This window comes from Kogia breviceps, chromosome 14 (assembly GCF_026419965.1).
Source record: "Kogia breviceps isolate mKogBre1 chromosome 14, mKogBre1 haplotype 1, whole genome shotgun sequence".
In the NCBI taxonomy this organism is placed as follows: Eukaryota; Metazoa; Chordata; class Mammalia; order Artiodactyla; family Physeteridae; genus Kogia; species Kogia breviceps.
The window spans coordinates 83,945,679-83,972,897 of record NC_081323.1 but is presented as its reverse complement, the minus strand read 5'-3'; the positions used below and the strand labels follow the sequence as shown (position 1 = coordinate 83,972,897).

General features: G+C 53.5%; 2 protein-coding genes across 2 annotated transcripts in view; both read left to right on the top strand.

The window, feature by feature from the left end:
• Positions 1-27,219, top strand: part of MUC12 (mucin 12, cell surface associated) — a 47,205-nt gene that overhangs the window by 5,083 nt on the left and 14,903 nt on the right. The gene's annotated exons all lie outside the window — the stretch shown is intronic.
• On the top strand, positions 882-8,828 carry MUC3A (mucin 3A, cell surface associated). The gene is made up of 13 exons (XM_067012914.1): positions 882-935; positions 1,039-1,140; positions 2,095-2,210; positions 2,324-2,382; positions 2,986-3,126; positions 3,526-3,596; positions 3,955-4,117; positions 4,298-4,468; positions 4,558-4,646; positions 4,957-5,003; positions 7,549-7,625; positions 7,734-7,820; positions 8,729-8,828. Exons 2-13 carry the CDS (start codon positions 1,065-1,067, stop codon positions 8,826-8,828), a joined length of 1,197 nt encoding a protein of 398 aa, XP_066869015.1. The 5' UTR covers positions 882-935; positions 1,039-1,064.

Here is a 27,219-nt window from a genome sequence, read left to right as displayed (position 1 = left end):
AAGCGTGGTAACAGCACCCACCTCGATAACAGCACTCAGTACTTCAAGTGTTTCTCCCTCACCACCTTTCCCTAGATTGATTACTTCTACTAGTGCAATAAGTACCCCTTTTAGTACCATCATCTCGTCTTCAATACCCGAAATAACAATATCATCTCTATCTTCCATTAGCACAAGTTCACTGGTCTCTACGACAAGTAAGTCTTTTCCTACCTCCTCTCATGTCTACAGTACAGACAACACAGGGTCTTCTTCTGTCACTGCTTTTCCTACTTTTTCGTCATCTGAAACTGCAAGAACTTCTCTCACCATTTCTTCTCCAAAGGGTAGGAGAGGTCCTACCCAAACCACCACCATGTTGACTCTTTCTTCCACTACCCAATGTCCAGAATCAATATTGGTTACAATAGTGTCTGCCTCTCCCACTACACCATGTATAGAAGTGGGTCCAAATCCTGAAGTTACTTCTACGCCCACCATCCCATTATCAGTTTTTACCTCTACTACTGAGAGGGCCACCTCTCCCGGTTCCACCACCATGACAACTGTGTTCCCTTCCACTTCTACTTCCGTTTTCGAAATGGACCCCACCAACATGACTGATGCACCTAGTTCTATCAGCACTGGAACCATCCCCATCAACACCGATTTCACGAGCACACAAAGACCCACTAGTGGCACCTGGATCAGCACCAACTTTGTAACTACCCCACGTGTGCCCGGCTTCACTAGCCTCCCAGTGACCATGAAACCAAGTAGCAGCTTTTCAACTGCCATGATGACTTCAAGCAAGCTGACAGGCCCCACCTCACCCATCACCAGCACTCCAGGGATACCGGCGGCTACCGCCAAGACTCTCTCCACCCTTACGTCACCCAGGACAACTTCGACCACGACTCAGAAGACCACACAGTCTAGGTTGACCACCACCCCAGGTTGGATCTCCTGCCTCCACGTGACCTCTCCTCCCTCTCCTGCTATATTCCCATGACCAAGGTCAATCCTGTCCTGAACTTCCTGTTTTCCTGTGCTACCCAGGCACTTGTGACAATGGTGGCACCTGAATGCAGAGCCACTGCTCCTGCCCCAGCACTTTCTATGGCTCCCGCTGTGAGTTTGCTGTGGAACCGATAGATCTGGGTGAGTTGCTCTCTGCACTTTCTCTTGGGAGGTGCCACTGACTCTCATGGGCCCAATTTAGCTGAATCATTTCATCCTCGCTTTCTGGCTCATGCTCTCCCCTACCCCATACCGTGCCTAATCTCCACCCTCACCTCCAGGAGGTCTCTGGGGCCACTTTCTTTCCTGGGGCCTCCTCCCAGTCTGGGCTGCTTCGAGTTGTATTAGGTTCTAATTTCTGCTGTAACAAATTACCACAAACTTAGCAGATGGACATTGCAAATTTATTATTGTACAATTCTGTACAATAGAAGTCTGACATGAGTCTCGCAGCCCTAAAATAAAGGTGTTGGCGGGGCTGGGTTTTTTCTGGAGGCCCTAGGAGAGAATCCATCTCTTTGCCCTTTCCAGGTTTGCGAGCGGCCCACATTCCTTGTCTCGAGGCTCCCTCGCTCCATCTTCAATGACAGCAACTTTGCATCTCTGTGCCTTTTTTCCATACTCACATCTTCCTCTGACTGATTCTGACTTCTGCCTCCGTCTTCCACTGCTAAGGACCCTTGTGATAATACTCGGACCACCCAGATAGTCCACAGTAATTTCCCCATAATAAAGTGAGCTGGTTAGTACCCTTAAATCCATCTAGCACTTTGATTCCTCCATGCCATATAGCATAAGCTATTCCCAGGTTCTGGGGATTAGACATAGGCATATTGGGGGGCCATTATTCTGCTTTCCACTGGGGCAGACGTGGGAGAGACCACAGGTCTGACTGCTGGACACCCTGACTTGCAGTGTTTCTCACATCTCTGGACAACTCACTCCAGAATTCCCACCTCTCTCCCTCCTGCTGTTCAGTCAGTTCTCAGGGAACAAGGAGAGGGGCCACGGAGCAGCCTCTGGGTCAGGGTGGCAGTGGTGATGTCAGACAGGAGTGGATGGTGAAGTGACCAGAGCAGGGAATGTTGCGTGCAGACACAGTGGACACTGAAGTGGGCATGGAGGTTTCTGTCAACAAGGAGTTCTCCCCGGACCTCAATGACAACACTTCTAAGGCCTATAGGGATTTCACGGACACCTTCCAGGATCAGGTGAGGGGGAAGGGGAGGGAACTCAAAGGTCTGCCTCTGGAGTTGAGCTTGGGTCCCTGGGTACCCTCTGGTCTGGATGTTCAGATGTGAGCCCAGGATCCTTGGCATTTCAGATGAAGAAGGTTTACCAAAATGTGCAGGGGTTCAAGGAGGTGGTGACCCTTTCTCTGAGGTAGGAGACCCTTCTGGCACTGTGGAGACAGTGTCAAGTGGTGGGGGGGATGAACTAAGAAGTGCTGGAGAAGACATCCCTTGCTTTTGGAATCATCAGATATCATAAAGAGAGGGATGGAGTGAGGATGCAAATGAAGCACTCTGTAGAGGATATTTTGCAATAATTTTCTGGAATCATTTCTCTGTAGGAGGGACGTCACCCCTACTCTCAAAGCATGTTGTCAGGTGAATGATTCAGTGGGACAAACAGGGAGGTGGTGCATGAGGGATGGTGCCTGGTATCTGGTCTATAGCTGGTCTCTCTCTAGTTGGCACCTGGTCTGCTGGATGGGTCAGCAAGAGGGAGGCAGAGAGCCCAGGAGGGCCTGGTTTGATTATGGCTTGAGGCAATGCCAAGAGAATGTCAATCATTCCTTGTCCCGCCTACTCAGGCTGACAAAGGCAGAGATGCTGGACATAATGTGTCTGGAATCCCAGCTCAATGCCCCCTTCCTGCCAACACCTGTATAGTTGTGGTTGGTCTGGAAGTGTCTTTCTACAGACCTATGATGGCTTGGGCCTGGGCACCTTTTAAGGCTCCCTGCCCCCTTGCCCGCCTCAGGAATGGCATCATTGTTGTGAACTATCTGGTCGGGCTGGAGTTACCCTTCAGCCTCCAGCAGGAGAGCGAGTATGAGAAGGTGAAAGTGGCCCTGAAGGAGGAGCTCCAGAATGTCAGCCAGAATGACAACAGCTGCGAGAAGGACCACGGTGAACAGAAGCTGGGGGCCTTGGGCTGGAGGGAGGGGTCAGGGTCACAGCCACCATCCCAGCCTGCTCCAGCTCAGACAGGGTTCTTCTGGGGTCAGGTGCCAGCCCTGTGGTACCTCTGGCAGGTTGGGAGAAGAGACACAGGTCCCCAGACAACTGGGTCAAGGATGGGGCTAAGGAGGGGCTTACCAGAACCTGGGTGCTGTGGAAGAGACAGTTCTGCTCCAGGTTTCCAGGGTGGCTAAGGACCCCTGACTATTCGGGGGACATGAGGGAGTCCAAAGGGGTCTTGCCTGGTTGCCCATTCGCACCTCCTCCATACTGACAGAGCCCTCTCTGCCCCTCCCTGCGCCTCCCCGCAATTCCACCTGTGCCTGTGTGTGTCCCCTGGCCCCCCCGTCTTGTATTTTAAGCCTGATTCCATCAAGGTGAACAACACCAGGACGGAGCTGTCCCCGGAAGGTGAGAGGTAGGGCAAAGGGCTAAGTGGCTCCCAGAGGCCATGACCCCTCCCACAAGGGACATCTGTCCACTGAAATTCCCTAGGGAGGACGGAGAGACCTTTTGGGGAGGCAAGTGATATGGACCCGGCAGTGCTGCCTGCCTGGCCCTTGTTAGTAGCTTCCACCTGAGGACCAGCAGAGAAGGTGAGGAGAGGGTGAGGGGCCTGCCCTTCCCTCATCTAATCCCATGGTCTACCCCTCGACACTCCACCCTCGGAAATGTAGTCCTCCTCATCCATTTTCAGAGTCATTTCATAGCCTGGCCCCAGAGTAGTGGATTAAGTCTTTGCCTCTGCAACCCCCTTCCTATACCCCAGCCATCTGTCGCCACGCTGCTGCCGTGGGCTACGAGGATTTCGACTTCACCTTGCTGAAGGAGAACAAGCTCCGCTGTGTCACCAAATGCTCGGCGGGCGCGGACGGCGCCATCGACCGTCGTCAGGTCCAGTGCGTTCCGCGGAGGAGAGGCACTTCTTGCCGGCGAGGCCCCGCCCACAGCCAGCTGAGCCAATCACAGACCCCGCTCAGCCGGCCCCGCCCGAGGCCCCGCCCCCTGGCATCCGGGTCACCCACCTGCTAGTTCCTGCGTGGTCCAGGGGCCCTAGCGGACCAGGCCCAGGAGGTGGCGAGGACGTGTGGCCTGTGACACGCTCCCCGCAGCTGCTTCTGCACGGACGCGCACTGGGTCTCGGGCCCGCGATGCGAGGTGGCCATCTCCTGGAAGGCGCTTGTCGGAGGCCCGGCGGGAACGGCGGCGCTGCTGCTGCTGCTGGTGGCGCTGAGCGTCTTCGTCGCGCGCTCGTGGAGCAGGGGCGGCCCAGGCGGAGGCCTGTGAGTGCGCTGGAGGTGGAGAGCTGAGGGCCGCAAAGGGGTCCCAGACCGGGCGGCCCTGCCCTGACGATGCGGCGCCCGCCTGGCAGGTCCTGGGACGACAGGCAGTGGTTCGAAACCTGGGATGGGAACCCCGTGGGGACTTTTTCTAACTCGGGCTTCGAGGATGACAGGACAAGTGAGTCCTGTCTCCTGGGGAAGGGAGACAGGGGCTTCCCTGGGTACCGTTTTGGCCTGCGTAGGACGGGAGGACCTCTCTTGCCCAAGACAGTCATATACCTCTTGCCCCAGAGTTTGCCTCGTGGCTTCCGCGCCGCCTTCTAAGGCCCAGGTGGTCAGGTGGTGCACAGGCCGTCCCCGCAGGGCAGGCGCAGGGGCACAGGAGCCCCCTTGACCCTGCCTTCCTGACGTTTCCTTCCCTCCCCTTTGCTCCCCACCTCTTCCCTCTCCCCCCCACCCCGTTCTCTTTTCTCTCTCTCTATTTAAAGATGAAAACTCCCACGTGGCCTTGGAGAACGTGGACACTGATATGATGGTGAGGGGGCAAGGGGGTGGTGAGGAGCGCTCCCAGGTCCAGCTCCTGATGCCCCCCTCTCAGGCCAGGGGCTGGGCAGGGACAAGGAGGCGGTGACTTCCTAGCCGGCCCCTGCTGGGTGGCTTCCTCTTCTCATTGCCTGTCTCACAAATTCTGGGGCAGTTGCACTTCCACAAACCTGAGGTGACCTTGACCTCACTGTGAGCCCCGCACTGCCTTCTCCACGCTGCCGCGGACGGTGGAGGGAACCATCTGCACTGCCTTTGAAGAGATGGCTGTGGACTCCTGCGGCTCAGTCTCCTGGTGTCCTTGGGCAGCATCAGACTTCCCCCTGACCCCTGACCTTCTCCCAGCTTGTGTGAAACCCACCTGGAGACCCAGTTCAAATCCAGGCTCTTCCACTGTGGGACCTTGGGCAAGTCAGTCACTTCTTTGAACCTCGGTTTTGTCACCTGTAAAATGAGTGTGGCCCACTCGTCCTGATGCCTTGTGGGATTATTGTGAAAACCAGAGGTACTTGGTCAGACCTCTGTCCCAGTGGACCTTCCTGCGTCGGCCCTCATGCTTATATGGCTTCTCTGAGGTCCCCAATCCCCATGTCCTTCCCCAGGGCTCAGGCCTTCATGTCTCCTTTTCCTGGGTGCATCCCTTCTGCCGGGTCCTCATCCTGTACATGTAACCAGCCTGCAGCCTGCCCCATCCTCCTACCCTCTCCTCATGTAACTCCTCACTGCACCCCTTGCCCCCATCCCTTAAACTTTCTCCCCTCTGAACCCGCTTCTTAAGTCACTCCTCCCCCACACCCCAGCGCCCAGCCCTGCATGTCCCCCGGTTTCCGTCCTTTCCCCTTCCCCATCCTTGTACCCTCAGCCCCAAATACCCCCCTGCCCCCCACATCTCAGTTCCCCAGGCCTAAATCCTCCCTCGTCTTCTCCCTCCATCCCTAGCTCGGTACAGATGCCCTCTGCATCTTAGGACCCCCAGGTGGTGCTCCCTAGGCCAGGTCCCCCATTCTGAGGCTCCATTCTTCCTGTCACCCCCAAGGCCCTGGATCCTGGTGGGTGAGAGTGCGAGGTGGCTTTCCCCAGGTCCCTGAGGATGAGAGGAAGTGGGGTCCCGAGGCGGGAAAGCTCCTCCGGCGCCTCCTCCTCGTTCCCCTAACTCTCCCTCCCCTCCCTCAGTGCTTCCCCCCATTCCTACCCCCTTCCCCACCCCTTCCTCCCTTCCTCTCCCCGGTCTCACCCCCATCCCCGCAATAACCTCTGAAGACAGAAGCCCCCAGCCTCCTTTGCAGGAAGACCTCACTCACCTGGAGACGGAAAGGCTGCAAGTCTCCAGTTCTCCCAGCTGAACATAAGACAGCATTTATTGTAAAGGAAGCTGCTCTGTGTCTTTCTCTTTCTCATGCTCTGGTGCTGCCACTCGGTTGAGGAACAAAGACGTCAGGAGACGTAGGAGGGCCTGGGAGCGCAGGTTTCTCGCAGTGAGGAATGAAGGTGGTTCCGTGGGCGGCGGACCATGGCCGTCCTCAAAGGGAACGTCGCGAGTGGAGGACCCGTTTTCTCAGGGAGTGGATAGGAGCAGGTGGTGGGAGCCTGCTGGTTTTGTCATCTGTGCCCCTTGACGTTAAGAGCTTATGGCTGAGTCAGGGAGGTGGGTGACCCCAGCTGAGTCAGCTGTCATTGGCCCTGATGGGTAAGCCAGGCATCCCGAAAAACCTTGAGACCGCAAGCTTGGGTGGCAGCCACACTCCTGCCAGGGCCTGCCGTGCCCGGGTCTGGGGCCCTCGTGTGCCCACTTTTGTGGGCAGCAGCAGGCTGTCAGTCTGAGCTGAGGGTGGTCAGGGCCGGCAGGACAAAGTTCTTTGGGCGAGGCTGTCGGAACAACCCCCCGGGACCGTTGTCCAGGACAGGAGAGAGGCTGGCAGTGGCCGGCGTGCGGGCAGAGCCCAGGGCCGTAAAGCCTCAGGCGGGAGTGGGGGTCCCACCCTGGAGCAGCACCGGTGGTCAGAGGTGGCCCGGGGGACGGCACTGCCCTTCTTCGGAAGGGGCCAGCTCCAAGTGGGTGATGAGGAAGGAAGGCCCGAAGGGGGGCCTGCTGGGAGTGAGGGCGGAGGGCCCTTCACTTGGCCTGGTCCCTCCGGCAGCTCCTGCTAGGCTTCTGGCAACCCTCCCTCCACAGGCATAGCCTCCCTGGGCCTTCTCGGCCCTTGCATCTTGGCAACCGTCACACGCTGTCACGCCTCTGCGCCCTGCCCCTCCCTCCTGCCCTGCCCCTCCCATGACTCTGGCTTCTGCACTATAGAGATCCCGCGGAGGGAGGTTCAGGTCTCTTAGAGAGGAGGAGGGTTGGCTGGCTGCCCTTTGGCAAACCCCCCGTGTCACCCACCAAGCCCATCGTCTCACCTCCACCCGGGGCCGGGCAGTGTCCTTCCCGAGGCAAAGGGCTCCGGGCTCCTTTACACAGCTGATCCCTCCCTGAGAGGCACTCGTTTCTTCGTTTCTCCTGATGTGGGAAGATCCTACTCCCAGGGCCTCACTCTCAGGGAGATGCTGGTGACCCGGATCCTGCCAATGGCTCTCTGGCTCTGGATTCTCAGCACTGCCACAATCGTAACATCAGGTGAGTGAGATACGGCCCGAGCTGCCCGGTGGTCCCCGGTGTGTGCCGGCCTCAGGCAGGGCTGCAGGTGGCTAGCCTCCCTTCTTCCTTCCCTCCCTCGCTTTTCAGGGGAGGGGGCTGCCCAGGGGATGGACACCCAGGCCGTGACCTCATCCTGCCTTTGGCAGCTAAAGGGGTCACCCTGGAGACCCGTGGGTGAGGAGGAAGGGTCCTGGACTGTGCTATGCTGTTGAAAGTTTGCACCAAGCCCCACTCCGTGGCTGAGTGGGAGCCGGGATCCACCCCTTGTGGTCTCCAGGCTTCTCCCTGGGAAAACAGGGGGCTCTGCCTGCCCTCATCCTGGGGTCTGCCCCAGCCCAAGGCGTGGCTCTTTCGTAACCTCACAGAGACGCTGCACAAGCAGCCAGCCCTGGCCAGGGAGGGCAGGAGTCCACGGGGTGTCCGGCAGCTTCCCTCCTTGCCTGGGGAGAGCCTCAGGGGCGCCAGGGGCAGCCCCTCTAGTTAGAAGTGGCTAAAGGGCTGAGGGAGAGACAGACTCTGTGTTAAACCTTTTCATGGCCGTTTGTCTGGGAAGAGACTGGTTCCAAGCTGATTCCCGTGGGTTCCCTCACGCGGAACAGACTGTTTGATTCCCCCGAGACAGGGAAGAGCCCCTGGGAAGGGGTGGGCAGGGCAGATGCTGGGGTGAGGGGCATTGGGGGAGTGAGCGCAAGGTGCCAGGTGAAAGAGGCCTCTCTTGAGTTGAAGGACCTGCAGGGTGTGTGCTGAGCGGTGGGTGGGAGCTGCGGCCGGGGGTCTTGGAGGCCTTCGGGGAGGCTGCGAGCGAAGCCACGCAGGAACTTAGGCCCCTAGGGACCAGCTCAGCCGGCCACGCCTTGGTGTAGTTCTTCCTCCCCTCCCAAGACGTGTTGGGGGCAGCGGCGCTGGCTGGGAGAAGCCAAGGGGAGAGGAGCCAGGACTGGGAGTGTGAACTTTGCGGCTTTAGGGACATTATGAAAATATGTTAATTACAGACATTTTAGCCTTAAGCTAATATACAGAGAAAAGGAAGCTATGGAAGGGGGTCAACCTTAGGAGGGGGTCCGCCCATCCCTGCTCCCCAGGCAGATGCCAGGGAGAGGGAGGCTGGGGAAGATGATGACGGCGATGAAGGACCTGGAAATCAGCAAGGGCATCGCCTCCGTTTCTCCCGCCATGCCTTAGAGACAGCCACCCACACAAGCAAAGACCCCTGTTGGCAAGGTACTCATAATTGCATGGCAAAGATCATGTTGAATCCATTAGCACGCCAAGGAGTCAAAAGCATGTATCTTCGATAAATGCACAGAGCCATCAGGAGTGGGGAGGTCAGGCAAGTAGGGCCATTCCGGGGGTCTCCAGGTCTGATGATACCCCAAGGCCCCCAGCCCCTCCCACTCGCAGAAGGCTCTGCTATTTACAAAGCCATTTCAGAGCATGTAGCCCTTATGACTCTCATCAGGAAAATTATGAAAGGAAAGCAAGGCAGACAGGAAAGAGAGACTCAGAGAGGGTGAGTGACTTACCTGGGACCAGCATGACCCATGATTATATGGTAATTAGCATGACCTCACCCATATGATACTAGGTTTGTGCTGCCCTGACCCCACACTGGAGGCCCTCAGCTCTCTGCAATACCTCCATCCCGCTGCTTGCATTCTGGGTCCTCAGGGAGGGGTTCAGAAGTCAGATCAGAGACCGCTGGTGGCATGTGTGGTTTTCTTTGTTTCTCATCTGCTCCCTCCTCTTGGTACCCCAGTTCACCAAGAGGACTGATGAAGTCTTGGACAAGTGAACAGTGGGGAGAAGGAATGGCAGCCGGAGAAAGTAGAAAAGCGCTTCAGGGCTGTGCAGGGGAGTCGAGGTGTTAACGATGTCCCAAAGGTGAGGGGCATGTGTGCGGCGGGGAAGGCAGGCTGGTGAGGGAGTACCTTTGGGTAACAGGAGCATCGAAACCAGGTGGAGGCTTTTAGACACCAGAGGACCTCCAGGGACAGAGCAGGGGTGGGTCACCCCTGCCAGGACAGATGCAAAGAGGGACGTTGGGAGCCATCCTGGCATGAGGCCATGGGGGTCCAGCTGGGAACTCAACTTCCTTGGAAATAGAGAGGAAGGTCCCTCTTGATGATGAGCACCAGATAGATGGTTCTAGAACCTGCGTGACCGGGGAGCAGGAGATTCTTTTTGGTGGTTGACAGAGGGCTCCAGGCAGGCCTATTGAGCTTGCGGTGAGCATGGAATTTCTGGATGGAGCTTTCCTAGGGGCCTGGGACTCAGGAAGGAGGACAAAGATAGGGACATGGTCTAGAATTCTCCATTCTCCGTGTGCTGCAAGGGCCGCAGAGACCACACAACACCAGGGATCAACTTGAGCGTTGGAGTCTGTGTCCTGTTTTGTGTACATGAAGCTCCAAAGCGTTCCTAGGAAGGGTGGGGGAGAGGAGCTGCTCAGGATGGCAACAGGGAACAGGGACCAAGTGCAAGGGCCTCAAGGGGTCAGAGTTCTGGAGTCTAGAAAGGTGAAAGTGCAAGTGGAAACGTTCAATGTACAAAAGCGTGGTGAAGGCCACGACAGATCTGCTTACAGCAGACAAAGGGGCAACCTTTGAAACGTAGGTGATGTAAATTTAGAGCAGTTAAAAGGAAGTAGTGTTTTACGCAGAGTAATAAACTTACTCACTCAGCAAACACAGGAGAACTGGCTCTGCCCAGACAGGTACTCTGAACCAGGCAGGATGAATAAGCCAGTTTATAATCTTGTTTATTAGAAGGAAGCACGGGAATGGGACAGAAAGAACCGCAACCCAGGGCTGGCGCTGGGGCTCCGAGAGGGGCCCCAGTGGAGGAGGGTGAAGGGGGTGCCACTCAGAGGCTGTCCGCCTTGGCTGACCCCGGAGCCTGTAGGGAGAGGTGACACTGGAGTTTGCTGGCCGACGGGGAGTACGGGGAGAAAGTAGTGATAGATGCTCAAAGGCTTTAGGCAGTTTCAGAACTGACAAAGCCATACGTAGCTATGGACAGAACTGGAATAGTGACGAACAGATTCCCTGTGTACAACGCATGAGGAAGCCACGCCTCCCGTTGCCTGGGTATGACACTAATAATCGAAACTGCTGGCGTTCACTGAGGGCCTACTATGTGCTAGGCAGTGTTCTAAATGCTATCTCGGTTAAATTTCCCAGCAACCCTGGGAGGAAGTACTGTGACTGATTTCTGTTTTATACATGGGGAAACTGAGGCATGGAGATGTTAACTAACTAGTTCAAGGCTTCCCATCTGTCGGGTGGAGGAGCCAGATGGGAACCCACGCTGTCAGGCTCCAGAGCCCACATTCTTTACCGCTTGCTCTAACTGGGGGTGTCTATATGTGTTAGTTTCCTGAGGCGGCTACAACCAATTACCATAAACTTGGTGCTTCAAACAACAGAAGTTTATTCTCTCACAGCTATGGAGGCCAGAAATCCGAAATAAGGTATCATCAGGGTCGGGTCCCTCCAAAGGCTCTCCTTGCCCCTTCCAGCTTCCGGTGGTTCTTGGCGTTCCTCGGCTGTTGTGGCTTCACTCCAACCTCTGCCTCTGTCTTCTCACGGCCCGCTTCCCTGTTTGTGTCAAGTCCCCCTCGCCTTTCTCTCATAAGGACACCAGTCATTGGATTTAGGGCCCACCCTAAATCCAGGATGATCTGATCTTGAGATCCTTAACTTAATTACATCTGCAAAGACGTTATTTCCAAATAAGGCCACACTCAAGGGTATGGGGGTTAGGACTTGGACATATCTTTTTTGGGGACATAATTCAACCCACTATACCATGCTTCTACAGCAATCAAAGCAACAGCCCTTCAGGGAGGCAGTGGGCAGGGGCAGGTGGCACTGGCTGCTGGTGCTAGAAAGCTGGGAAGCCCATTCGTTCGCGACAGGTGTGTGCAGGGCAGGGGGTGGGGGGTGGAGGCAAGGTGGCCCGGCCTTGTCTCACCCCTAAGGCGACTCTGCCAGGTGGGAATGACCTTACAGAAAAGGAGACAGGCCCAAGTCACTGAGGTCGTGCATGGCAGGGCTGAAAGTACACCCAGGACTGAGTGACACAGCATAGTGGCCCCCACATGGCTTCTCTTGTAGAATATTCTAGAACAGTGGTCCCCAACCTTTCTGGCACCAGGGGCCGGTTTTGTGGAAGACAATTTTTCCACGGACAGGGGGTGGGGAGCAGGGGGATGGTTCAGGCGGTAATGCCAGCGACGGGGAGCGACGGGGAGCAGCAGAGGAAGCTTCACTCGCTCGTCCACCACCCGCCTCCTGCCGTGAAGCCCGGTTCCTAACAGGCTGCGGACTGGTACCGGCCCACGGCCCGGGGATTGGGGACCCCTGTTCTAGAATGAGAAGGGTGCTGCAGGCAGGCGTCATTCATCCCCATTTTCCGGGGGAAATGCAAGTTCAGAGAGGTTAACTGCACAAGATCCCATAGCTGGGTAACACCTGCCCTCACAGGCGTGGCCCCCTCTCCACACCCCACCCTTCAGGGCCGCTCCCATGGACCCTGCTGAATCACCACAAGCAGAAATGTGTTTTGGAGGTGGTAGGAGGGGACCGTCTTGTATCGAGGTGGCGATCTTCAGACTTGTCCCAAGGTGTTTTCGAGGGCTTTTTCCCAAGAATGCCACCAAGTGAAAAACTTGCCTGGCAAACGAGCTGCCTAACTCAAATGATTATCTTTTAAAGAAAGAAGCAATAAGAACTGTACACAGGACAAGAAAGTAAACGTTTCCTTGTTTGGTAGGAGAGCTGGTGTCTTGGATGGCTAGTGCAACACAGACGTTAGATCATTTTTGTTAAAGCATTTTGGTCACAAATGTGTGGGGAATCCCAGCTTGGGAATTATTAGGGACTTTGCATGGGTTCTCCAAGGTACTGGGCACACCTAAGTTTTAATTTTTACAGCATATGCATTTATTATGTTTAGACATTATATCATGAATACCTATTTACGGTAGAACATTTAGAAAATATAGACACACAAAAGGAGGAAAATCTCTCTTAAGCTTACCACCCAGATGAACATTGCTAACATTTTGGTCTTTTTCTGAAAAGGCATTTATCCTATGGGCAGTTTCTGTTTCAATGGCTGATTAATATACTATTTTATGGAATACCCTAGTCATGTAACCGGTCTCCTATTCTTTTATTCTTGGACAGGTTTTCCCCAGTTTTTCACAGATAATGATGCAATAAACCTTCTCGTAAAAAAGCTTTTTAAAAAATCTGCATCAGATTACTTTACTTTAGGCTCAGTAACTAGAAGTGGAATCCTTAAAATGGTGTGACTCTACCACGATCCCTGAGGCACATTTTCAAAGTATCCTTTAGAAATATGATACTAAGCTAACGTCCATCAGCATCTTATCCCCCAACCAATACCAGCTACGTTACTTAACATCACAGAGGGGGGTGCAATGTGATAAGCTTCCCAGTGAAGTCAACCATTTTCTTCTCATAGGCTTATTGGCCACGTAAATTGTTTCTGTGGAGAATGTCTGTGTTCTTCCTTTGCTCAGCTTCCTGGGGGAACATCTTCTGACCCTGGAGGTTGACTTTGGGAAGGAGTTTGCTCAACTTCTCTGACACATCCTTTGGGGATGATGTCACCACCAGAATCTCGGGCTGGGAAGGTTCTGAAGCTCTTCGTAGGGCACTGTCTAGGGTGCCTTTTTCTTGTCCCTCCCAGAAATGAGTGAAAGCCTTGGGCACGCAGGGTGTTGCTTCCAGGAAGGTGGGGGATACGGCGGAGCCTCTATCTTGAGGGTCTCAGTTAGATAGTGAGCAGGAAAGAACGGCACCGGGGAGGAGAGGAAGGGTGATTAGGAGGCAGTGGTGTCTTAGGACCTGAAGGAGATGAGAAATTCCAGGAGGAAAGGGCAGCCTGGTGAAAAGGACGGGGATTTGTGCACTCAAGCTGGTCGGCAACTATAGCGAAGACGTGGGTGGCAGTAAAAGGGAGCAAATGGTGTGAATTCAGGAATAAAGACCCAAGAGAGCCTGTCCAGAGGCCGTGCCAATGAGCGTCCTGGCCTTCACTGGGGCCCCCGGCATCCCCACCATGTAACCGCCGTGGGCTCATCAATCAGTCTCCATGCCTCTGCCCTCAGTGCCCTTCCCTCCAGGGCTCTGCTCCTAAGGCACAGTTGTGACCATGGCCTTTTGCTGGATGTGCTCCACTGTTGCTGAGTCAAGTCCAGAGCTGGCTTCACACCCACCTCGCCAGCCTTCCTTCTGCCCCCTCTGGTCTCTCAGTATTTAGCTCCACCCCACACATGTACTCTGAGCCTCTGCATGTGCTGTTCCCCCAGCTTGAAACGTTTTCCTTGCTCTTCGCCACTCGAGAAACCCTTTCCTTGTGCTAAAAGTAAAAGCTACCCTCAGATTGTGCTTGAATTCTACCTTCCAGCTGGGTGACCTTGGAAAGTATTTAACCCTTAGAACCTCAATTCAGGTGTGAAACAGGAATATTCATGTCTTCCTCCCAGGATTACATTAAATAACTAAGAAGAAGTGTCAGGTAGACTTTCCAGTATTCATTCACTCCTTTACTCAAGACGTGCTCATGGAGCACCCACTCTGGTTCAGGATGAACGGGGCGGAAATGTTCTCTAGGTTCTCAGAGAGGGGGCAGAGGGGATTACGTACACAGTCATTGAGTTACAGTTGTGATACGGCTACACAGGAATTTGATAAGCGGCCAATAGATGTCACCTCTCCCCACCCCTATTCATTCTTTGTGATTCAGTTAGGGACACGATCATAAATTGCCTTTATATGCTTTCTCATTGTTTGACGTGTCACAACAACAAGAGTCTACTTTTATAACTTAAAAAGTCCAGTAAAATCTGTAATGCCTAAGTCCACAAAACCCCTTCTTTTTAAAGAAGAAGGGAAAAAGACAGCTTCGATATTACTTTCTTTTCAAAGCCTTCTGAGAAAGGCAGAGGGGTGGTTCCCTCCCTCTCCCACCCTGTTGACTCCCACTGTCCCTTCGAATGGGCCTTGACTGCCCTCGAATTGCACTGGGGGGCCAGGATGCCCCGTGAGGGGGAGGGACTCATTTGTCTGCCAGCCTGGGTTTACTCTGAGCCCTGCTACCCTCTGCTTTGGGTTGACCAGAGGCTGGATGTGCGCTCTCTCTCTCTCTCTCTCGCTCTCTCTCTCTCTCTTATCGTCCTCATACCCAAGACTCAGGGAGGCCCCACCTCCACCCTTGGCAGCCTCTCAGCTCAGCCCTTCTCTTCCCCACGCTGAATTAGACAAAACCTAACTCCGTAGGCAAGAGGATTGTGCAAAACAAACATATCTACTGACTTCAAAACAACCAAGCAATCTTGGCAATTTTTTACATTACTTTAGAATTCCACAAACCATAGGCATTATGCCACCTTTGACCCGAACTGCCTTAATCAACGATTTGATATCACTCTTCCCCTAATGTTCTTTTTCTTTTTTTAATTTTTTTTTTTTTGTTTGTTTAAATTTTCCTGCTCCTGGTTGTAGTTGCGGCACGCGGGATCTAGTTCCCTGACCAGGGATCGAACCCGGGTCCCCTACATTGGGACCGTGGAGTCTTAGTCACTGGACCACCAGGGAAGTCTCTCCCCTAATGTTCTGATGGTAGCTCTGCAAAGCCAACGATCCAGAACTGTAGGTGTGAATGACATATCTTCGCTAATTGTCCACTTCCCTCTTTACCCTGGCCTCCAGTCCTGGCCCAGCTCCTGGCCTCTCCCTGTGACTGTCTTGACTCTTTTAGGACCCTGTGAAAATAGGAGCATCTGGGATGGCAGAGGGTACCACTGCCTTGAGGGCCTCCACAGTTCCCTCTGCCAGGGGCCAAAGTCCACCTTCCTGAGAGGTGAGAAAGATGCAGCCCCGGGGCATCTTTGCAGAGGAGTGGAGGACCGACAGGAGGGACAAGAGGTCACATGCCCTGCCCTCTCAAGGAGGTTTCTAGACACCATCCCGTGGAATTCCTAATAATCCCTAGATTTATGGCACAATTGTCACAAAGATTCTATCCACATTCGGTCTTATTCGTCTTATAGGCAGGGTGAAGAGGAGCCAGAGATGATAGTCTCAACCTTCCACAGGAAAACAGAGTCCCACATGTGCAGTCGCATGTTCTTAGTGGCACAGAGGACACAGAAGAAGCCCTCCAGTCCCAGGGTGCAAGCCCAGCTCCCATTATGAGAGAGCTGCAGCCCATTGTGTGGGCTGTGGGACCAGGGTGGAGGAGGAACCCATCTGGCAGTCGCCAGGGCCACAGGACAGCCAGGTAGAGGTGGTAGTATTCCAGGTAGAGCGACTAGCCTCTGTGTAAGTGTATCTGGAGAGAAAGGACAGGGGATGAATTATCCACAGTAATGGGTGACTGGCTTAGCTCTCCTATTCCTCCTGCGGCAGTGGGAAGTGCTGGGGTAGAGGAGGGATCTCAGATGTAAAGGATGGGGGAGAGAGATTTGTCAGACTAAGTATCAGCCACATGATGGAAGGTGAGTGTGTGGCCTGCAAGTCACAGAATGTCAGGTATGTGAGTACAAATATCAGCTTGAATTTATGCAGGAGCGCCAAAGGAAACGGACTTGTCTCAGCGTGCCCGGGAGGGATGTACAGGCAATACTGGGTAACAGTATACATATATATTTGATGTGGAGGCGTTCTTATTTAAGGTGTTTGCAGATGACACTGTGGGTTGAGAAAAATCATATATATGTATATATGTGTGTATATACGTATATATATGCATATATATGAACATACAGATTTGTCAAAATCCACAGCCATACAACTAACAATTCAAGTCATAAATCACATTAGCCCCCAGAATATTAGGTAGTGATACTTTGCCCTATAAATAAACTACTATACTCAACAGAAGAGACATAGGTCTAGATCACCACTGGTAAATTAGCCAAATCTACAGAAGCCCCTGACACTTCCTATATCCCTGAAAAGGAAAGCGATGCTTCAGTGTCATAGGCTGACTAGCTATGACCCAGGCATCCTAGGACAGACTGCCACTAAACTCAGTAACAAAATCACAGACCAAAGTATCATCTCTGAGTTTTCCCGACCCGCTGTGTCATCTGTAAACACCTTAACCAAGAATGCCCACAAAACAAGTCTCGGTGACTCCTATACACTTCCAGTGGTGATGGACCGTCAGCCATAATTACCACCGGGCAATCCACTTTTCCTACAATACTCTAAGAATGATCAGTTCCATCTACCACCTTCCATACTACTGATAATATAAGAGATTCATCACCTTCTGGTTCTGGTGAATCAACCACCACTCAAGTTTTTGGACAAACAGTCATGACATTCACTAAAGAAACAATTCTCTAGACACGTTTCAGATTTGTTAACAGCGATCCTCTGACCACCAATACCGAAGGTGATGGAAGAACGGCATCCGCTTCCAGGACTCATCAACTGTCTGCCACATATTTTATTCCAGGAGACACAAACACAACCTGCAGTCCAAGTTCTACTTCCAGTAAAGACACAGTGAGTTCCGCCACGACTTCCACTTGGTCAGAATCCACAGTCTCTTCAGAGGAATCCCACAACACAGGCCCTGGGAGTTCCATCTCTACTTCTGGTTGGACTGAATCCACAGTCTCTTCTGAGGGTTCCCACACCAAAGGCCCTGGAAGTTCCATCTCTACTTCTGGTTCGTCTCCATCCACAGTCTCTTCTGAAGATTCCCACACCACAGGCTCTATGAGTTTAACCACGACTTCTAGTTGGTCTGAATCCACTGTCTCTTCTGACGCTTCCCACACCACAGGCACTGGGAGTTCCATCTCCACTTCTGGTTGGTCTCAATCCACAGTCTCTTCAGAGGAATCCCACACCACAGGCCCTGGGAATTTCACCACCACATCTGGTTGGTCTGAATCCACAGTCTCTTCTGAGGGTTCCCACACCACAGGTGCTACGAGTTTAACCACGACTTCTGGTTGGACTGAATCCACTGTCTCTTCTGAAGACTCCCACACCACAGGGCCTGGGAGTTCCATCTCCACTTCTGGTTGGTCTCAATCCACATTTACTTCAGAGGAATCCCACACCACAGGCCCTGGGAGTTCAATCTTTACTTCTGGTTCGTCTCCATCCACAGTCTCTTCAGAGGAATCCCACACCACAGGACCTGGGAGTTCCCCCACAAATTCCGATTCGTCAGAATCCACAGTCTCTTCTGAGGGTTCCCACACCACAGGCCCTGGGAGTTCCATCTCCACTTCTGGTTGGGCTGAATCCACAGTCTCTTCTGAGGGTCCCCACACCACAGGCTCTATGAGTTTAACCACGACTTCTAGTTGGTCTGAATCCACTGTCTCTTCTGACGCTTCCCACACCACAGGCACTGGGAGTTCCATCTCCACTTCTGGTTGGTCTCAATCCACAGTCTCTTCTGAGGAATCCCACACCCCGGGCCCTGGGAGTTCCATCTCCACTTCTGGTTGGGCTGAATCCACAGTCTCTTCTGAGGGTCCCCACACCACAGGCTCTATGAGTTTAACCACGACTTCTAGTTGGTCTGAATCCACTGTCTCTTCTGACGCTTCCCACACCACAGGCACTGGGAGTTCCATCTCCACTTCTGGTTGGTCTCAATCCACAGTCTCTTCAGAGGAATCCCACACCACAGGCCCTGGGAATTTCACCACCACATCTGGTTGGTCTGAATCCACAGTCTCTTCTGAGGGTTCCCACACCACAGGTGCTACGAGTTTAACCACGACTTCTGGTTGGTCTGAATCCACTGTCTCTTCTGAAGATTCCCACACCACTGGCCCTGGGAGTTCCATCTCCACTTCTGGTTGGGCTGAATCCACAGTCTCTTCTGAGGGTTCCCACACCACAGGCGCTACGAGTTTAACCACGACTTCTGGTTGGTCTGAATCCACTGTCTCTTCTGAGGGTTCCCACACCACAGGCCCTGGGAGTTCCATCTCCACTTCTGGTTGGGCTGAATCCACAGTCTCTTCTGAGGGTCCCCACACCACAGGCTCTATGAGTTTAACCACGACTTCTAGTTGGTCTGAATCCACTGTCTCTTCTGACGCTTCCCACACCACAGGCACTGGGAGTTCCATCTCCACTTCTGGTTGGTCTCAATCCACAGTCTCTTCAGAGGAATCCCACACCACAGGCCCTGGGAATTTCACCACCACATCTGGTTGGTCTGAATCCACAGTCTCTTCTGAGGGTTCCCACACCACAGGTGCTACGAGTTTAACCACGACTTCTGGTTGGACTGAATCCACTGTCTCTTCTGAAGATTCCCACACCACAGGGCCTGGGAGTTCCATCTCCACTTCTGGTTGGTCTCAATCCACATTTACTTCAGAGGAATCCCACACCACAGGCCCTGGGAGTTCAATCTTTACTTCTGGTTCGTCTCCATCCACAGTCTCTTCAGAGGAATCCCACACCACAGGACCTGGGAGTTCCCCCACAAATTCCGATTCGTCAGAATCCACAGTCTCTTCTGAGGGTTCCCACACCACAGGCCCTGGGAGTTCCATCTCCACTTCTGGTTGGGCTGAATCCACAGTCTCTTCTGAGGGTCCCCACACCACAGGCTCTATGAGTTTAACCACGACTTCTAGTTGGTCTGAATCCACTGTCTCTTCTGACGCTTCCCACACCACAGGCACTGGGAGTTCCATCTCCACTTCTGGTTGGTCTCAATCCACAGTCTCTTCAGAGGAATCCCACACCACAGGCCCTGGGAATTTCACCACCACATCTGGTTGGTCTGAATCCACAGTCTCTTCTGAGGGTTCCCACACCACAGGTGCTACGAGTTTAACCACGACTTCTGGTTGGACTGAATCCACTATCTCTTCTGAAGATTCCCACACCACAGGGCCTGGGAGTTCCATCTCCACTTCTGGTTGGTCTCAATCCACAGTCTCTTCAGAGGAATCCCACACCGCAGGGCCTGGGAGTTCCCCCACAAGTTCCGATTCGTCAGAATCCACAGTCTCTTCTGAGGGTTCCCACACCACAGGCCCTGGGAGTTCCATCTCCACTTCTGGTTGGGCTGAATCCACAGTCTCTTCTGAGGGTTCCCACACCACAGGTGCTACGAGTTTAACCACGACTTCTGGTTGGACTGAATCCACTGTCTCTTCTGAAGATTCCCACACCACAGGGCCTGGGAGTTCCATCTCCACTTCTGGTTGGTCTCAATCCACATTTACTTCAGAGGAATCCCACACCACAGGCCCTGGGAGTTCAATCTTTACTTCTGGTTCGTCTCCATCCACAGTCTCTTCAGAGGAATCCCACACCACAGGGCCTGGGAGTTCCCCCACAAGTTCCGATTCGTCAGAATCCACAGTCTCTTCTGAGGGTTCCCACACCACAGGCCCTGGGAGTTCCATCTCCACTTCTGGTTGGGCTGAATCCACAGTCTCTTCTGAGGGTCCCCACACCACAGGCGCTACGAGATTAACCACAACCTCTGGTTGGTCTGAATCCACTGTCTCTTCTGAAGATTCCCACACCACGGGCCCTGGGAGTTCCATCTCCACTTCTGGTTGGTCTCAATCCACAGTCTCTTCTGAGGAATCCCACACCACGGGCCCTGGGAGTTCCATCTCCACTTCTGGTTGGGCTGAATCCACAGTCTCTTCTGAGGGTCCCCACACCACAGGCTCTATGAGTTTAACCACGACTTCTAGTTGGTCTGAATCCACTGTTTCTTCTGACGCTTCCCACACCACAGGCACTGGGAGTTCCATCTCCACTTCTGGTTGGTCTCAATCCACAGTCTCTTCAGAGGAATCCCACACCACAGGCCCTGGGAATTTCACCACCACATCTGGTTGGTCTGAATCCACAGTCTCTTCTGAGGGTTCCCACACCACAGGTGCTACGAGTTTAACCACGACTTCTGGTTGGTCTGAATCCACTGTCTCTTCTGAAGATTCCCACACCACAGGCCCTGGGAGTTCCACCACCACTTCTGGTTGGTCTGAATCCACAGTCTCTTCTGAGGGTCCCCACACCACAGGCGCTACGAGTTTAACCACGACTTCTGGTTGGTCTGAATCCACTGTCTTTTCTGAAGATTCCCACACCACGGGCCTTGGGAGTTCCATCTCCACCTCTGGTTGGTCTCAATCCACAGTCTCTTCTGAGGAATCCCACACCACAGGCCCTGGGAGTTCCATCTCCACTTCTGGTTGGGCTGAATCCACAGTCTCTTCTGAGGGTTCCCACACCACAGGCGCTACGAGTTTAACCACGACTTCTGGTTGGTCTGAATCCACTGTCTCTTCTGAGGGTTCCCACACCACAGGCCCTGGGAGTTCCATCTCCACTTCTGGTTGGGCTGAATCCACAGTCTCTTCTGAGGGTCCCCACACCACAGGCTCTATGAGTTTAACCACGACTTCTAGTTGGTCTGAATCCACTGTCTCTTCTGACGCTTCCCACACCACAGGCACTGGGAGTTCCATCTCCACTTCTGGTTGGTCTCAATCCACAGTCTCTTCAGAGGAATCCCACACCACAGGCCCTGGGAATTTCACCACCACATCTGGTTGGTCTGAATCCACAGTCTCTTCTGAGGGTTCCCACACCACAGGTGCTACGAGTTTAACCACGACTTCTGGTTGGACTGAATCCACTATCTCTTCTGAAGACTCCCACACCACAGGGCCTGGGAGTTCCATCTCCACTTCTGGTTGGTCTCAATCCACATTTACTTCAGAGGAATCCCACACCACAGGCCCTGGGAGTTCAATCTTTACTTCTGGTTCATCTCCATCCACAGTCTCTTCAGAGGAATCCCACACCACAGGGCCTGGGAGTTCCATCTCCACTTCTGGTTGGGCTGAATCCACAGTCTCTTCTGAGGGTCCCCACACCACAGGCCCTGGGAGTTCCATCTCCACTTCTGGTTGGGCTGAATCCACAGTCTCTTCTGAGGGTCCCCACACCACAGGCTCTATGAGTTTAACCACGACTTCTAGTTGGTCTGAATCCACTGTCTCTTCTGACGCTTCCCACACCACAGGCACTGGGAGTTCCATCTCCACTTCTGGTTGGTCTCAATCCACAGTCTCTTCAGAGGAATCCCACACCACAGGCCCTGGGAATTTCACCACCACATCTGGTTGGTCTGAATCCACAGTCTCTTCTGAGGGTTCCCACACCACAGGTGCTACGAGTTTAACCACGACTTCTGGTTGGACTGAATCCACTGTCTCTTCTGAAGATTCCCACACCACAGGCCCTGGGAGTTCAATCTTTACTTCTGGTTCGTCTCCATCCACAGTCTCTTCAGAGGAATCCCACACCGCAGGGCCTGGGAGTTCCCCCACAAGTTCCGATTCGTCAGAATCCACAGTCTCTTCTGAGGGTTCCCACACCACAGGCCCTGGGAGTTCCATCTCCACTTCTGGTTGGGCTGAATCCACAGTCTCTTCTGAGGGTTCCCACACCACAGGTGCTACGAGTTTAACCACGACTTCTGGTTGGACTGAATCCACTGTCTCTTCTGAAGATTCCCACACCACAGGGCCTGGGAGTTCCATCTCCACTTCTGGTTGGTCTCAATCCACATTTACTTCAGAGGAATCCCACACCACAGGCCCTGGGAGTTCAATCTTTACTTCTGGTTCGTCTCCATCCACAGTCTCTTCAGAGGAATCCCACACCACAGGGCCTGGGAGTTCCCCCACAAGTTCCGATTCGTCAGAATCCACAGTCTCTTCTGAGGGTTCCCACACCACAGGCCCTGGGAGTTCCATCTCCACTTCTGGTTGGGCTGAATCCACAGTCTCTTCTGAGGGTCCCCACACCACAGGCGCTACGAGATTAACCACAACCTCTGGTTGGTCTGAATCCACTGTCTCTTCTGAAGATTCCCACACCACGGGCCCTGGGAGTTCCATCTCCACTTCTGGTTGGTCTCAATCCACAGTCTCTTCTGAGGAATCCCACACCACGGGCCCTGGGAGTTCCATCTCCACTTCTGGTTGGGCTGAATCCACAGTCTCTTCTGAGGGTCCCCACACCACAGGCTCTATGAGTTTAACCACGACTTCTAGTTGGTCTGAATCCACTGTTTCTTCTGACGCTTCCCACACCACAGGCACTGGGAGTTCCATCTCCACTTCTGGTTGGTCTCAATCCACAGTCTCTTCAGAGGAATCCCACACCACAGGCCCTGGGAATTTCACCACCACATCTGGTTGGTCTGAATCCACAGTCTCTTCTGAGGGTTCCCACACCACAGGTGCTACGAGTTTAACCACGACTTCTGGTTGGTCTGAATCCACTGTCTCTTCTGAAGATTCCCACACCACAGGCCCTGGGAGTTCCACCACCACTTCTGCTTGGTCTGAATCCACAGTCTCTTCTGAGGGTCCCCACACCACAGGCGCTACGAGTTTAACCACGACTTCTGGTTGGTCTGAATCCACTGTCTTTTCTGAAGATTCCCACACCACGGGCCTTGGGAGTTCCATCTCCACCTCTGGTTGGTCTCAATCCACAGTCTCTTCTGAGGAATCCCACACCACAGGCCCTGGGAGTTCCATCTCCACTTCTGGTTGGGCTGAATCCACAGTCTCTTCTGAGGGTTCCCACACCACAGGCGCTACGAGTTTAACCACGACTTCTGGTTGGTCTGAATCCACTGTCTCTTCTGAGGGTTCCCACACCACAGGCCCTGGGAGTTCCATCTCCACTTCTGGTTGGGCTGAATCCACAGTCTCTTCTGAGGGTCCCCACACCACAGGCTCTATGAGTTTAACCACGACTTCTAGTTGGTCTGAATCCACTGTCTCTTCTGACGCTTCCCACACCACAGGCACTGGGAGTTCCATCTCCACTTCTGGTTGGTCTCAATCCACAGTCTCTTCAGAGGAATCCCACACCACAGGCCCTGGGAATTTCACCACCACATCTGGTTGGTCTGAATCCACAGTCTCTTCTGAGGGTTCCCACACCACAGGTGCTACGAGTTTAACCACGACTTCTGGTTGGACTGAATCCACTATCTCTTCTGAAGACTCCCACACCACAGGGCCTGGGAGTTCCATCTCCACTTCTGGTTGGTCTCAATCCACATTTACTTCAGAGGAATCCCACACCACAGGCCCTGGGAGTTCAATCTTTACTTCTGGTTCATCTCCATCCACAGTCTCTTCAGAGGAATCCCACACCACAGGGCCTGGGAGTTCCATCTCCACTTCTGGTTGGGCTGAATCCACAGTCTCTTCTGAGGGTCCCCACACCACAGGCCCTGGGAGTTCCATCTCCACTTCTGGTTGGGCTGAATCCACAGTCTCTTCTGAGGGTCCCCACACCACAGGCTCTATGAGTTTAACCACGACTTCTAGTTGGTCTGAATCCACTGTCTCTTCTGACGCTTCCCACACCACAGGCACTGGGAGTTCCATCTCCACTTCTGGTTGGTCTCAATCCACAGTCTCTTCAGAGGAATCCCACACCACAGGCCCTGGGAATTTCACCACCACATCTGGTTGGTCTGAATCCACAGTCTCTTCTGAGGGTTCCCACACCACAGGTGCTACGAGTTTAACCACGACTTCTGGTTGGACTGAATCCACTGTCTCTTCTGAAGATTCCCACACCACAGGGCCTGGGAGTTCCATCTCCACTTCTGGTTGGTCTCAATCCACATTTACTTCAGAGGAATCCCACACCACAGGCCCTGGGAGTTCAATCTTTACTTCTGGTTCGTCTCCATCCACAGTCTCTTCAGAGGAATCCCACACCACAGGACCTGGGAGTTCCCCCACAAATTCCGATTCGTCAGAATCCACCGTCTCTTCTGAGGGTTCCCACACCACAGGCCCTGGGAGTTCCATCTCCACTTCTGGTTGGGCTGAATCCACAGTCTCTTCTGAGGGTCCCCACACCACAGGCTCTATGAGTTTAACCACGACTTCTAGTTGGTCTGAATCCACTGTTTCTTCTGACGCTTCCCACACCACAGGCACTGGGAGTTCCATCTCCACTTCTGGTTGGTCTCAATCCACAGTCTCTTCAGAGGAATCTCACACCACAGGCCCTGGGAATTTCACCACCACATCTGGTTGGTCTGAATCCACAGTCTCTTCTGAGGGTTCCCACACCACAGGTGCTACGAGTTTAACCACGACTTCTGGTTGGTCTGAATCCACTGTCTCTTCTGAAGATTCCCACACCACAGGCCCTGGGAGTTCCACCACCACTTCTGGTTGGTCTGAATCCACAGTCTCTTCTGAGGGTCCCCACACCACAGGCGCTACGAGTTTAACCACGACTTCTGGTTGGTCTGAATCCACTGTCTTTTCTGAAGATTCCCACACCACGGGCCTTGGGAGTTCCATCTCCACCTCTGGTTGGTCTCAATCCACAGTCTCTTCTGAGGAATCCCACACCACAGGACCTGGGAGTTCCATCTCCACTTCTGGTTGGGCTGAATCCACAGTCTCTTCTGAGGGTTCCCACACCACAGGCGCTACGAGTTTAACCACGACTTCTGGTTGGTCTGAATCCACTGTCTCTTCTGAGGGTTCCCACAGCACAGGCCCTGGGAGTTCCATCTCCACTTCTGGTTGGGCTGAATCCACAGTCTCTTCTGAGGGTCCCCACACCACAGGCTCTATGAATTTAACCACGACTTCTAGTTGGTCTGAATCCACTGTCTCTTCTGACGCTTCCCACACCACAGGCACTGGGAGTTCCATCTCCACTTCTGGTTGGTCTCAATCCACAGTCTCTTCAGAGGAATCCCACACCACAGGCCCTGGGAATTTCACCACCACATCTGGTTGGTCTGAATCCACAGTCTCTTCTGAGGGTTCCCACACCACAGGTGCTACGAGTTTAACCACGACTTCTGGTTGGACTGAATCCACTATCTCTTCTGAAGACTCCCACACCACAGGGCCTGGGAGTTCCATCTCCACTTCTGGTTGGTCTCAATCCACATTTACTTCAGAGGAATCCCACACCACAGGCCCTGGGAGTTCAATCTTTACTTCAGGTTCGTCTCCATCCACAGTCTCTTCAGAGGAATCCCACACCACAGGGCCTGGGAGTTCCATCTCCACTTCTGGTTGGGCTGAATCCACAGTCTCTTCTGAGGGTCCCCACACCACAGGCTCTATGAGTTTAACCACGACTTCTAGTTGGTCTGAATCCACTGTCTCTTCTGACGCTTCCCACACAACAGGCACTGGGAGTTCCATTTCCACTTCTGGTTGGTCTCAATCCACAGTCTCTTCAGAGGAATCCCCCACCACAGGCCCTGGGAATTTCACCACCATATCTGGTTGGTCTGAATCCACAGTCTCTTCTGAGGGTTCCCACACCACAGGTGCTACGAGTTTAACCACGACTTCTGGTTGGTCTGAATCCACTGTCTCTTCTGAAGATTCCCACACCACGGGCCCTGGGAGTTCCACCACCACTTCTGGTTGGTCTGAATCCACTGTCTCTTCTGAAGATTCCCACACCACAGGCCCTGGGGGTTCCAACACCACTTCTGGTTGGGCTGCATCCACAGTTACTTCAGAGGAATCTCACACCATAGGCCCTGGGAATTCCCCAACAAATTCTGATTGGTCAGAATCCACAGTCTCTTCTGAGGGTCCCCACACCACAGGTGCTACGAGTTTAACCACGACTTCTGGTTGGGCTGAATCCACAGTCTCTTCTGAGGGTTCCCACACCACAGGCCGTGGGAGTTCCATCTCTACTTCTGATTGGTCTCAATCCACAGCCTCTTCAGAGGAATCCCACACCACAGGCCCTGGGAGTTCCCCCACAAATTCTGGGTGGTCTGAATCCACAGTCTCTTCAGAGGGTCCCCACACCACAGGCTCTGGGAGTTCCGCCACCACTTCTGGTTGGTCTGAATCCACTTTGTCTTCTGAGGATTCCCACACCACAGGCCCTGGGAGTTCCATCTCCACTTCTGGTTGGTCTCAATCCACATTCTCTTCAGAGCAATCCCACACCACAGGCCCTGGAAGTTCCCTCACAAATTCTGGTTGGTCTGAATCCACAGTCTCTTCTGAGGGTTCCCACACCACAGGCCCTGGGAGTTCCATTTCGTCTTCTGGTTGGTCTGAATCCACAGTTACGTCTGAGGAATCCCACATCACAGGGCCTGGGAGTTCCCCCACAAATTCCGATTGGTCAGAATCCACAGTCTCCTCTGAGGGTCCCCAAACCACAGGCGCTACGAGTTTAACCACGACTTCTGGTTGGTCTGAATCCACTGTCTTTTCTGAAGATTCCCACACCACGGGCCTTGGGAGTTCCATCTCCACCTCTGGTTGGTCTCAATCCACAGTCTCTTCTGAGGAATCCCACACCACAGGCCCTGGGAGTTCCATCTCCACTTCTGGTTGGGCTGAATCCACAGTCTCTTCTGAGGGTTCCCACACCACAGGCGCTACGAGTTTAACCACGACTTCTGGTTGGTCTGAATCCACTGTCTCTTCTGAGGGTTCCCACAGCACAGGCCCTGGGAGTTCCATCTCCAC